The sequence below is a fragment of the Meles meles genome, chromosome 11, assembly GCF_922984935.1.
Source record: "Meles meles chromosome 11, mMelMel3.1 paternal haplotype, whole genome shotgun sequence".
NCBI lineage: Eukaryota > Metazoa > Chordata > Mammalia > Carnivora > Mustelidae > Meles > Meles meles.
This window is the reverse complement of record NC_060076.1, coordinates 82,005,132-82,019,322: the sequence shown is the minus strand read 5'-3', so window position 1 is coordinate 82,019,322 and position 14,191 is coordinate 82,005,132. Positions and strand designations below refer to the sequence as shown.

The window sequence follows — 14,191 nt, the reverse complement described above, 5'->3', positions numbered from 1 at the left end:
TTGGAGCAAGACTGAGGGAGAGAGCCAAGATGGTGCCCACTGGAAAGTATTTCTTTAGGCCCCTAGCTGTATGTAAAGATAACCAAATAAACCTCTTTCGTAGAAAGTCCGTGCTTTTCAATTGGCTGCCTCTGACTTGAGCCTCGGGGCTGGTGGGTCCACACAGGCAAGCTCTTCAAAACTAGTCCATTCGGGGCACCTGGGTGGCTCAGTGGGTTAAAGCCTCTGCCTTCGGCTCCGGTCATGATCCCAGGGTCCTAGGATCGAGCCCCACGTCGGGCTCTCTGCTCCGCGGGGAGCCTGCTTCCTCCTCTCTCTCTGCCTCTCTGCCTAGTTGTGATTTCTCTCTGTCAAATAAATAAAATATTAAAAAACAAAAAACTAGTCCATTCACTATAGCCTTGTGGGGCTCAAGCCCTATTCGTTTTCAAAGCTCGAGGTATTGGGGACTCGTCTCAGGTGCAGGTCTTAAAAATTACGGTGCCCGGTATGGGATTCAAACCTTTTGCTTCTTGCAGAGAAACTCTGTGGAGTTTTGAGTCCTGATTGTGGGTCACAGTGCCTGGGGTGGGGTTTATTGCAAGATTGTGTCTCGTCCTCTCTTACCTGCTTTCATGTGGGTGTTTTGTTTGCCTCTTATGTAGGAGCCACTCAGCCTGTTGGTTTTGTTTTCTTTTTCAGAGGAGACTGTTCCCTATATAGCTGTAGTCTCAGTCAGTCTGTAGGAAGAAGTGGGTTCAGGATCTTCCTGCATGTCATCCTAAACTGGAACCCCCAGATGGGTTTTAATAGCCACCTGCACGCTAAGTGCCTTTGAGAAAATTATCAACCTCTATGCGTGTTTCATCTCTCTACTGGAAATTCAAGTGCCTACCTCCCAATTGTTGTGAACATTGAATGGATTCAAACTTAATAAATGGATCAGCTGACACCTCAAGTTCACCAGTCTTGGGGCTGTGGCAGAACCCTGTCCCCCACCATAGATTCTCTGTATTTGGCTGAGTGGAGGAGGGACCTTCAGGGAGGTCCTGCTTCCTCCTAGCACTCTCCATGTTTTTGATGGGTTCTTTTAATCACTTTGGCTGATGGTTGATTCTTTATGTGAATCTTACTAAGCTTAGTGACCTGTAAGCTGTTTTTAAAAGAAGTAAGGACTAAAGCAAAATGTTCCTTGAGACCCTTCTCTGCAAAGGAGTTAAAACCTGTGGCTCCTGTCTCAAGGCACTCTTGACCAGAAAATGGTTCATTGCAGCACTGTCTGCTAGAACATTCTGCAGTGGTGGAAATACTCTGTCTTTGCAATATCCATGGTTGTGGCCACTGGCCACATACGGCTGTTGAGCACTTGAAATGTGGTTAGTATGACCAAGGAACTAAATTTTTAAATTTTAAGTAGCCAAATGTCTAGAGGGTATCACTGGACAGCTCAGGTCTATAGCTTAGTATAGTGATGTATTATTGATTAAATGAGTAATTCAGTTAGATGGAACAAAGTAGTTGTTTTGTCCTTTTTATAACATTTTTTTAAAAATTCAAATATGGTATTTATATGTAGAAAAACAAAGGCCTCTGTAAAATTCTGAGGTTCTCTTTTAAAACACCCATAATTTGAAATCAGCCCTTGGTCCAACTATCTGAGAGGTATTCACTTCTCAGTCTTCTTAAAATGCTGATTAAATTAAGACTTATCCTATAGTTGATACTCAGTACATACGTGATATGTCAGTGATTCCTCAACTGGTGGAAAATGTGCATTCCCAGCTATGCACCTCATGCTAGGATGCATATGAAAATGCTTGCCACACTCTTCTGTTGCTTTTTCTTAATGAGAAGGAATTAAATTATAAAGCTCAAGAGTGAGTGTGTGGTCATGCTATGATTTCATTTTTGTTTCTCAAGGGAAATTGAAAGAATGGTCTTTGGTCCTCTATGGTACCTCCGTGCAGCCATACTCACCAACCAACGAGTTTCCTAAAGTAGAACGTGTCCGCTACAGCCGAGTCGAAGACCCCACCGATGACTACGGCACAGACGATTATGCAGGTGAGCTGGCTTCCAACAGGGGCAGAGGCTAAGGAAATAACCCTTGTACCTTACCCCACCATACACAGATCAGCTTCTAGCGATATTCTGATATATTTTCTTCCTTCTTCTTTTCTATTCCTCCCCAAATATTTGCACGCGTATATTCACACAGCACTGTTTTCTTCAAAGCAAAAAGCACACTGTAGAGAGTTTTCATGTTCTTTTTCTTTCTCGTGTGGTTATTAAGAGCATATTTCCCTGTTGTCACATATCCTCACAACAGATATTTAAAAGGCAGCGTAACAGTCCATCCCACGATTGTACTACATTTAATACATAACCTGGGATGTGTAGTCTGCTGCGGGTTTTACATTCTTTTAAATAAGGTTTGGATGAACATCATTATTTTATCAGTCCTTGTTTATATCTTTAATTATTTCCTTACAGTGGAGTTCTGAGAATTACTGCATCAAAGGGAATAATCAGTTTGAGAGCTTGGATACATTTTGTCCCATTCCTTTCCAGACAAGATGTACCAGTCTATGCTGGGACCAGCTGTGCCTTTATTATACTCCTTCCTGCCAAAATGGAGTAGAAAGAAAAAAGTAAAAAACAAAACAGAAAAACAGAACATGTTAAAAGTTCTATAGCTTTATTAGTAAATCATTTTTCCTCCTTAGTTCTAGGAGTTAAACATAATTGTATTTTACCCATTCTTCTATTCAAATTGCACCATTTTCTTATCTCACATTTTTTCCATACAGTAGTTCCCCCTTATTTGTTGTTTCCTAGTAGTAATGCCACTACTACTAAGTAGTATCCCATTATTAATGGTCAGGAAGCCGATGATCCTGATAGATCATCAGGTCAGTAATAGCTTTATGCTACATTACCATGCCTGTACCATTGCCCTGACTTCATTTCAGCATGCAGGCATTGTATCATCTCACATTGTCACAAGAAGATGGATAAATACAAGATTTTAGAGTGTATTGATATAATTGTTCTGTTATTAGTTTCTCACTGTGCCTAATTTAAAAATTTAATGTTATCATGGGTTTGGATGTGTAGGAAAAAAGCATGATATATATAGGGTTTGGTACTATCCGTGGTTTCAAGCATCCACTGAGGGGCTTAGAAGCTGTCTTCTGCAGATAAGTGGGGGGAGGAACTATTATATTTCCTGAAAACATTTCCAAAATGTTTTTTTGTGTGTGTTCTGTTGTTTTGACAAAAAAAACAAAAAAAAAAAATTTGGAGGGTAAGATTTATAGTTTCAGATCTCACTTGTATTTTTTTTTTAAAGAAGTTTTAATCTTTAAAATCAACTGAATATCCACATGCATTTTTTTCTAATCTCTGCTTTTTACATTTGGCCATTAATTCATCTGGAACTTATTTTGGTTTATGATATATAGTATGAGATAAAATTGTCTTTATTTTCCATAAAGACTAACATTATTGGCTGGGTTATCATCCCATTTTAAAATATTTATTGGAGAGGGAAAAGCCAACTCCCCACTGAGCAAGGAGCCCGACACTGGGCTCAATCCCAGGACCCTGAGATCATGACCTGAGCTGAAGACAGATGCTTAACTGAGCCACTCAGGCATCCCAGGGTCTCTCCTTTATCATAGTAGAATAAATTCTTAAACCAGGGTCTCTTCTGGTACCCCCATTTCTGATTTTTTAATCTTAATCCAGTAACACCCACACTATATTTTATTCTCTGTTGAACATTTTGTTTTCATAGTAATTCTTAAGTCCATCTCTAAAGATTCCATTGGAATTTAATGTGAATTTACATGCAATCCCATGGGGAGAATTGTTTAGGTAAGAATTACTTTTATAATATACAAGTCTTTCCATCCAAAACACAGACTGTGTCCCATTGTACCAAAATCTTTTAATTTTATGTTCTATTCTTTTTAGTGTTATTCCTACATATTTTGGGGTCTTGTTGCTGTTATAATGGAAAAGATGCCATATTTTCTAACTAGTATCTGCTGGTATCTAGGAAATCTATTGGCCATTGCATATTTATCTTCTATCAGGCCATTCTGCTCAACTTTTATTAAGTTTTAGAGTTGATTTTCTGGGGCAGTTATAGGCATTATAGCCATAGCATCTGTATTTTTTTTAGAAGATTTGATGTATTTGAGAGTGGGAGCACAAAGCAGACTCCCTGCTCAGCAGGGAGCCCCACGTGGGGCGTTGTCCCAGGACTCATGAGATCATAGCCTGAGCCAAAGGCAGACACTAAACCAATTGATCCACCCAGGCACCCCTCTGATTTCTGTCTTGCTGCACTGACTACCACTTAAAGGAGCATTCAGTGCTCCTGGGATATGACATAACACTTAATGAACTAAAGATAAAAGTACTTCATTAATCACCTTAGCAGAATATTGTAAACATGCACATAGTTCCTTTTATTCTCAACAGGTAATATCCCAGAGTCCATCATAAGCTGGAATAATTCAAGCAAGCTGAGCTAACCGGAGCTCGATCATGTTAGATTATCTCATTTTGTTTTGAGCTTGTAACATTACTATTCCCATGATAACTAGCAAACCAGTTCATCTTCTCTGTTAGGAGAAAGAACATCCAAAAACATAAACTGAGCCTAATAACCTGTTGCTATATGCCTTCTGGTAGGTTTCCAATTCATATTCTGGGAATCTCAAAATTCTGAACAAATGGTTCTCTATCTCTGTGGTTTTTCTCTGAAATGTCCACATTGGCACTTGTGAGAGAACAAAGACAATTATTTCATTATTACCCTGCAATCTAAAATGCTAAACTGCATCTGGGACAGTTTAAGATTACAAAAGAAACAGCACGGCCTGTGAACTGGCCATACGGAGCCCTTTGGCACGTCTAAAGCGTGTTTAGTTGGGGGGTAGTTAATTGCAGAAATCATCTGGTGAAAATTTAGGGACACCCATGTTTCCTTTTCTTCAGAGCTGTGACTTTCACCTTCATGAAGAAGTCAGCCTGGCTAAAGGCACAGATGGCATTATCATAACCAGATCCCTAAACTGTTTCATCAAATTCCAGGGGCTAGAGGATCCAAAGCTGGCTGAGTTCCAACCCTTACATAGAGACACTCTCTCCTGCTGTATCATAGCAGAGAGCTGATAGGTCCTAAGTTACACTAGCTCTGGAATTCAGAGATCAGTTTTAAGGCTTGGGAGAACACAGGGGAGCTGGATTAAGAAGGTGGACCCATGTTGATGATGCTGGACAAGCCACTCTAATTCTTAAGAAGTCTGTTTTCTCACCAGGTAAATGAGGGTGTTTGAATACTAGATTTTTCTCTAAGTCATTCCTCCGAGGTTCTACCATTTCAGTAACCACAGAACAGAGTCCTGTAATGACCAAAGGAGATGAAGGTTCAACAGTAAATCCTTTTGACATTTCCGACATATCAACTACTGTTTGTACATTCTGTGCATGTTTACTACTAGTTAAAATCATGTGAACTTTTAACTGGAAAAAGCTCAAACATTACAAGCCCAAATGTCCTAAAGTATGGACAACAAGGAAAAAGGGAGTTAGTTCAAGCAAGCAAAAGGTCTAGCCCATGTCATTAGAAAGCTTTTCTTCAGTTATAAAATTCTCCCATCTTTCTGGCATTTTTTTCTTCCTGTCTGTGAATTCTAACTCTAGACCAAAGAATATGTCATGAAAGATTAGCAACCTTCATCCTAGGTCTGGAATTCTTTAAGCTTGCTTGCATTTTTTAAAATGTATGTCTAGTTTTCTTTTGTTGAGTTGCCCACCAGCCTGTGGGTAGGACACAATTTTAAATCTGGGTTTTAAGTACCTGCTTTGTAATCCCAGACCAGACACTGATAACCTCGCACCAGATGCCATAATGATGTTTCTTGCTGGCTACAGCATCTCAGAGGTATTCCGTGATTTTAATGACCATGGGCAAGCCAGACAATCTGGTCCAGGCGTGGAATAATCAACTTTTTTTCTTTTTTCTGTCAACAGCTTAACTTCTCATTTTTCTGTAAATCCAACATTTTTATCATGATGCATATTTAATTGCCATCAGTTCTCTTCCAGTTGCCACAATGACATTGTTCATTGGAATTCTGAGATACGTGTTATCTCCCACAAGGCAGCCATATGTGCTTTTTTTGAAGCCCAGGCCATGACTGGATTTCCATTCCTGATACTTAGGTAATTGAGGTTTTCTCCCCCACAAAATGTCAGGAGTTTATCTCCGTGCATAGAGCCATGGTACACATTATTCCTCCGCCTTAAAAACTCTCACTGCATAAGGAAGAAGAAAAGTCTCCTTTTATACCGAATTCAAGGTAAAACAGACCTGTTTTAAAATCTTGTTTTCCAAGTTTTAATTTTTTTTTTTTTTTAAAGGTCCCTGTGACCCTGAGTGCAGTGAGGTGGGCTGTGACGGGCCAGGACCGGACCACTGCAATGACTGCTTAAACTACTACTACAAGCTGAAAAACAACACGAGGTAAGAATCAGCCTGAGTCCGACCCCCCCACCCTGCACTGTGCTCCCAGTGGTCCCACGGGCTGCACCGGAGCCATGTCTGCGGATGTTCTCCTCCAGGACCTAAGCTGAGAACAGAGGCTGCTGCCCTAGCCACCGCTCCTGGTGTCATTCCAAACACTGAAACCCTTACTAAGTGTCCCTGGTGTCATTCCAAACACTGAAACCCTTACTAAGTGTCCCCGTATGCTGTTAAACCGCAAATGTCTTTACTCACATTTGGAAGGGCTGTAGGGGAGCGACTAGCTCCACACAGGACTGCTCTTCCTTCTAGACCTTTCCATCCATGGATGTCTGATGCTAGAGCTCTGTTGGCCCTTCATGAAAATGCCAGCACGCAGCCCAACAGATGCTTTCCCGCATTCCTGTGTGGGAGAGGTGCCAGGCCCTACACATCCTCCCTATTCCACTCTGGGCACTGAGGCGGACCTGCTTGGTCACCGTAACTCTGAGCCCCTGGTTTCTGCCTTGAGCTGTGCAGATCTGTCCAAAGGGAGGCTCCTGGGGGCAGTGATGGCCCGTCAGAGGCTATCTGCTTCAGCGCCCTGCCCCCCTTTCCCTCCTCCTTCAGGGAAGACTTACTACAGGAGCTGACTTGCCATGAGTCCACACTTGAGCCATCCAGACAGACCCAGACACGTTCTAGTTCCTGTTCACATGCAGGCTGGCATTTCAGTTCCTTAAAGGGAGGGCCCTTGGCTACTGCAGGACCTCTCATTGCTGAGACCAGCAAAATGCCTAACATTTTACTTCGTACTCAGTAGTAAATATTTGTTGAATGAATAAACAAAGAGCTGTCCTTCAGTTAAGGAAGTTCTTTTTTTTTTTAATGTATCATAACCAAGTTTACATATATTTAGATTAATTTAGACAATAACCTACAGCCACTGCCCCTAGCTCAGAAGATCCGTAGGACAGCACACACAAACAAAAGTAACCCCTTATTAGCAACCTTTTTTGTATAAAATAGTGGTTCCCACAGAGTTTCCGTCAACCCCATGCCACAACCTTCCTCTTGGGCCTCTCGTTTCTAACCATCATCCCCTTTAAAGAGCTAGTCCCGAACCTGAAGATGGTTTGGACCAAGACAAGCCTTCCTTAGCAGACTTGGTATTGGGAGGCTGCCTGGCTGCCTGAGCACCCCACACAGGAAAGAGCTTCAACCAGCAGAATTTGGCTCTTTGGATATGGTGTTACCATCGTGTTTTAAAAAGGATTTTGAGATCAAGGCTGCTGTTGGTGGAGCATCTCCCAGAGTGCCTAGGACTCCGTCGCTGGTGATGCCGCCCTTCTTTCTTATCATCCCACAATGCAGGATCTGTGTCTCCAGCTGCCCCTCTGGCCACTACCATGCTGACAAGAAGCGATGCAGAAAGTGCGCCCCCAACTGTGAGTCCTGCTTTGGGAGCCATGGTGACCAATGCCTGTCCTGTAAATATGGATACTTCCTAAATGAAGAAATCAACAGCTGTGTTCTCCACTGCCCAGATGGATCATACCCGGACCCCAGTGAGTCGATTTCAAATATTTGGGTTTTAGAGAGGAAATAGAAGGTTTTCATTTGAATGACATTAAGAGGGAAATTGAGGCCTCGATTATATCTAATAGGATCTAACCAGGTTTTAAGAGAACACGTTAGAGTTGTAAAAAAAAAAATTCGTGTAAAAATGCTTCTAACTAACTGTCAGGGAGTCCTCAGGCCCCTCCCCAGATTCAGTGATTTGCCAGGAAGACCCACAAGACTTACCATGTAGTTGCACCCATGAGCTACGATGTTACGATGTAAAAATCAGGAAAAGGTACATAGGACAATGGATGCAGAAAACCAGCACTAGCTTCTGAGTTTTCTCCCAGGATGGATTTAAATCCCCCAGCAACAACTGGTTACAACAGGTGTGAAATGTAGGCTACCTTTCAACGTGGGAACCTCCTTCGAGTCTCAGTGCCCCGGGTCATCGTCACAAAGACACTATCTAGCCAGCACATACCAAAATTCCAGGCTCCTACGAGGAAAACAGCATAAACCATATTGATTGTACAGTTTAGGCACCATGAGCCACTCTTACCAGTTAGGATGGTGGAAACCCTCCTGAAATCCAACTCCTAGATGCTAGCCATGAGCCAGCTTCAGAAGCAGGCTTTCAAAAGATAGCAGGCGAGCCTGCTCTTCTCCGTACAGTAACCAAAGGAACCAGGCCGGTATGGTATCAGTGTGACATTTCAGAAAGTTTAGACATAGACATGTGTCAAAAACTACTGAGGAAGGGCCATTAAGAAGGAAACCTTTAAAGTGATAAATGGAGTCCAATGCTATCAGGTATCCCTCTCCACTAGGCAAGGTAAAATGAAATCCATTTGCTGAGTTAGAGACAAAACTGAAGAATTTCCAGAGAGAGTAGGGTAGGAGGATCCTGAACTCACCCTGTTCCTCAGACACACTGAGATAACAGCTATGTTTGTACACCTAATTGAAAGGCACCTGGAGTCTGGCAGACCAGACTGGCCACGGTTAACAGTAGGGAGGAGGCCCCCTTGAAAAGGGTAGGTAGGCTGGAGACATAATTGGAAACCACACCCCGGGTGCCACTGACTACAAACAGGAGGGACATCACGAGTGTGGAGGAGAGGATCTGACTCCACACCGGGCACCCCCAGCACTAGGAAGAGGAGTCCCCTCCCACCATGTCTGGCTTTAGAAACCAGGAGATCTTCACTCTAGTGGGCCTTAGTTCCAGGAGAGCCTGAAGGCAATAGCAAATGGAGTCTCCATCATCCTTAAAGATCCCGCATACTAAATAACTCAGCCCAGACAGCACAGCAGAAGCAGTTTGAGAAGCGTCTGCGGTTGTATGTGAAGGAGATACATGGACTAGTCTGTCCTGAGCAGATGAGATCTGGCCCCGGGCAGGGAGGCAGGGAATATTTCTCTAGAAAGAAAGTGCTGGTAGGTGGCATTCCTCTCCCCCGCCCCTGTCCCCAAACCCTAGACAGCTGGATGTTGGTGAAAGGCAGCGCTAACACTCTCCATCTACTTTGCTGTAGCGCTGTGTGCTCTTCCCCGTCCACGCCAACTGGCAGTGCTCCCTTCAGAGAGGCTCCCGCCCCACCAGACCCACCTGGAGGGTTGCCACTCCAAACTGCCTCACGCCCTGGGGAGTGGGAGAGAAGCTGCTCTAAGAGCACTCTTGCAGTCCCCGCAAGAAACAAGCCCTGCCCGTGAGTGCACCCGTCACTGAGTCAGAGGGACTAAGTGGAGACAGCTGGGTTCCCTGCTGGCCCAACTCACCAAGCCTGTCGCTGCTTTAGACCGCCCTCAGCCCTACCCAGCACACTGAGAGCAGGCAAAGGGCATCACTGCGGCGGGCTGGGCTGAAGGCAGTTGCAACTTAGCCACAGTAGGGAGGCGCACACAGCCCACACAGAGGACACCCCTGGAATGCCTGGTTTTCTGGTAAGCGGGGGGTGGCTGCACTAAAGGACACCACAGGAGCTCTTCTGAAAACAAGGCCACTACTTTCAAGACCAAGAGACATGGTTGACCGTCCTACATTAAAAACAAACACCGAGAGACAAAATGAGACGGAGGAATATGTCCCAGGTGAAAAAGAGACAAAATCACAGCAAAACAGCCAAATGAAATGGAAACAAACAATATGTGTGATAAAGGATTCAAAGTAATTATCACTGAGATACTCACTAGACTTCAGAAAAGAGCAGAGGATCTCAGACCTTCAAGAAAGAGACAGAAAATGTAAAAAAAAAAAAAAATCAGAGCTGATAAATTTAATAACTGAAATAAAAATACACTAAAGGGCATCCACAGTAGCTCAGAAGATACAAAGAAGAGATCAGTGGTCTGGAAGATGGTAATGGAAAACAAGCCAGCTGAGCAACAAGAAAAAAGAATAAAAAATGACAATAGGTTAAGGGAACTCCGTGGCGTCATCAAGCACAGTAGCAGAACAGAGAAGAAGGAGCAAAAAACTTATTTGAAGAAATAATAGCTGAAAACCTTCCTTCCTGAACCTGGGGAAAGAAGCAACATCCAGGTCCAGGAAGAAGAACCCCTACCAAAATGAACCCACAGAGGTCCACAGCAAGAACACAATAATTAAAATGGCAAAAAGTGATGCTACAAGGGAAGGCAAATAAGGCTATCAGCTGACTTTCAGCAGAACCTTTGTAGGCCTGAGAAGAGTAAAGCATGCTATATTCAAAGTGCTAAAACAAACAGAAACCTACAACCAAGAATACTCTACCCAGAAAGTATAGAATTCAAAACAGAAGGAGAAAATGTGCTTTCCTAAACAAGAAAAGTTAAAGGAGTTCATCCCACTGAATCAGGCTTACAAGAAATGTTAAAGGGAATTCTTTAAATGGAAAGAAAAAATTATAAAAGGAGAAAAATTTTAGAGGTAAAAGGCAAACAGAGTAAAGATAATCACTTATAAAGCCACTGTGGAGTTTAAAACAAAGTAGTACAATCAGTATCTAGAAAAATTAGCCAAGGGAGATATAAAATAAAACATCACATGCATAAAACATGGACGTGGGATTTAATTTTAGTAGTTTTACAATGTGTTGAACTCAAGCGACCCTCAACTCGATATAGAACCCAGTGGAAACCACAACTCAGAAACCTGTGATATACACAAAAAAAATAGAGAAAGGAATCCAACCACATCATTAAGGAAAACCATCAACTCACAAGGAAAGTAGGCAAGGGAAAAGGAAGGAATCAGGAAGAACTCCAAAAACTTCTTTCAAGGTAAGTAAACTAAATACTCCAATCAAAAGACATACAGTGAATGAATAAGAAAATAATACCCATCTATATGCTGCCTACAAGAGACTCACTTCACACATAATGACACATACAGACTGCAAGTGAAGAGATGAGAAAACATAAACCATGCAAATTGAAGTGGAAAAAAGAACAACTCAGGGTAGCAATACACATTCTTTTCAAGGGCACCTGAAACATTCTCTGCTATACATAACAATTTAGGGCACAAAACAAGTCTCACTGTATTTAAGAAGCCTGAAATCATATCAAGCATGTTTCCCAACTTAAATGGTATGAAACTAGAAATCAATTTTACAAGAGAAAAATGGAAGGAAAAAAAACCCCAAATACATGGAGGTTAAACAACATGCTAATTAACCAGTGAGTCAGTAAAAAAAAAAAAAAAGATGAAATCAAAAATGCATGGAAAGAAATGAAAAGACAATGGTCTAAACTCTTTGGGAATTAGCAAAAGCAGTTCTAAGAGGGAAATTTATAGTGCTATTAGGGGACTCAAAAAAACAAGAAAAATATCATATCAAGAACCTAACCTTAAGCCTAAGGGAACTAGAAAAAGGAGAGAAGAACTAGAAAAAGAACAAAGTCCAAAGCCAGTAGAAGGAAATAAAAAAGATTAGAGCAGATATAAATAAAATAGAGACACCCTCCAAAAAAGAAAAGATAAATGAAACCAAGACCTGGTTCTTCAGGAAGAAAACAAAACTGATAAATCTTTAAACAGACTTATCAAGAAAAGAGACGAGACTCAAAGTCAGAAATGAAGGAGAAATAATATCACAGAAATACAAAGAATTATAAGAAAACATTGAAAATTATCTGCCAAACAATTGGACAATCTAGAAGAAATGGATAAATTCCCAGAAACCTAGAATTTTCCAAAACCAAATCGGGAAGAAATAGAAAATCTGAACAGACCAATTATTAGTAACGAAATTGAATCAGCAGTCCAAAACTCCCAACAAACAAAAATTAAGGACCAGATGAATTCACAGGTGAATTCTACAAAACATTTAAACAAGATTTAGTACCTATTTTCAAATGATTCCGAAAAATAGAAGAGGAAGTAAAACTTCTAAATTCATCTCTGAGGCCAGTATTCCCTTGATCCCAAAGCCAGACAAACACATTATATAAAAAGAAAACTACGGGCCAGTGTCTCTGATGAAAACAGATGCAAAAATCCTTAACAAAAGAATAACAAACCAAACTGAATAGTACATTTAAAGAAAAACATTTAGGACGATCAAGTGGGATCTATTCCAGGGAGGGAAGTGTGGTTCAGTATTCACTAATCAATATGACATCACATAAACAAGAGGAAGAATTAAAAAATATATGATCATCTCAACAGATGCGGAAAAAGGATCTGAAAGATACAACATGCATTCGTGTTAAAACTTCTGAAAAATGTGGGGTTCAGGGGAACATACCTCAACATAATAAAAGCCCTATGTGATGAACCCACAACTGACATCATACTCAATAATGAAAACTGAGAACTCTTCCTCTAAGACAAAAAGAAGACAAGGATGTCCACTCTCACCACTTTTATTCAACATAATATTGGAAATTCTAGCTGCAGCAGACAAGAAAAAGAAAGACATACGAATTGGTAAGGAAGAAGTAAAACTGTCACTGTTTGCAGATGACATGATACTATACATAGAAAATGCTAAAGACATCACCAAGAAACTATTGGAACTGATAAATTAATTCAGGGAAGTTTCAGGATACAAAATTAATATACAGAAATCTGCAAATTGTGTAAATAATGAAGTAGCAAAAAGAGAAATGAAGGTAACAATCCCATTTGTAAATTGCATGAGAAAGAATAAAATACCTAGAAATAAATTTAATCAAGGAGGTAAAAGACCTGTATTCTGAAAACTGTAAGATGCCAATGAAAGAACTTGAAGATGATGTGAACAAGTAGCTAGATACACCATGCTCATGGATTGGAAGAATACTGTTAATATATTCATACTACCCAAAGCAATCTACAGATTCATTGCAATCTCTATCAAAATACCAAAAGCATTTTTTTAAGATTTTATTTTATTTATTTGACAGAGAGAGATCACAAGTAGATAGAGAGGTAGGCAGAGAGAGAGAGAGAGAGAGAGGGAAGCAGGCTCCCCGCTGAGCAGAGAGCCCGATGCGGGACTCGATCCCAGGACCCCGAGATCATGACCTGAGCCGAAGGCAGCGGCTTAACCCACTGAGCCACCCAGGCGCCCCCCAAAAGCATTTTTCACAGAACTACAGCAAATAATCCTAAATTCTGTATAGAACCACTAAAGACTCTGAGTAGCCAAAACAATACTGAGAGAGAAGAACAAAGCTGAAGGTATAATCCCAGATTTCAAGATCTCCTACAAAGGTATAGTAATCAAAACAACACAGTGCTGGCACAAAAATTAGACACAGAGATCCATGATACAAGATAGAAATCCCAGAAATAAACCAACATCTATTTGGTCAATTAATCTATGACACAGGAAACAAGAATACACAATGGATAAAAGATGGTCTTTTCAGTACATGGTGCTGGGAAAACTGGACAGCTGAATGCAAGAGAAGGAAACAGCACCACTTCCTTACCCCATACGCAAAAATAAATTCAAAATGGAATAAACAGCTAAATGGGAGACCTGAAACCATAAAAGTCGTAAAAGAAAGCATAGGCAGTAATTTCTGGAACATTGCCCTTAGCAACATATGTATGGATAGGTCTCTTCAGGCCCAGGAAGCAACAGCTACTATTTAGGGACTTCACCAAAATGAAAAGCTTTTTCACTCTAAAGGAAACCATCAACAAAATCAAAA

General features: G+C 41.2%; 1 protein-coding gene across 4 annotated transcripts in view; it reads left to right on the top strand.

The window, feature by feature from the left end:
* Positions 1 to 14,191, top strand: part of PCSK5 (proprotein convertase subtilisin/kexin type 5) — a 455,881-nt gene that overhangs the window by 276,015 nt on the left and 165,675 nt on the right. For all 4 annotated transcript variants that reach the window (XM_046022868.1, XM_046022867.1, XM_046022871.1 and 1 more), the window contains 3 exons: positions 1,900 to 2,043; positions 6,418 to 6,520; positions 7,874 to 8,067. In XM_046022868.1, the coding sequence (XP_045878824.1) occupies positions 1,900 to 2,043; positions 6,418 to 6,520; positions 7,874 to 8,067 (441 nt within the window). The remainder of the gene's footprint in view (positions 1 to 1,899; positions 2,044 to 6,417; positions 6,521 to 7,873; positions 8,068 to 14,191) is intronic.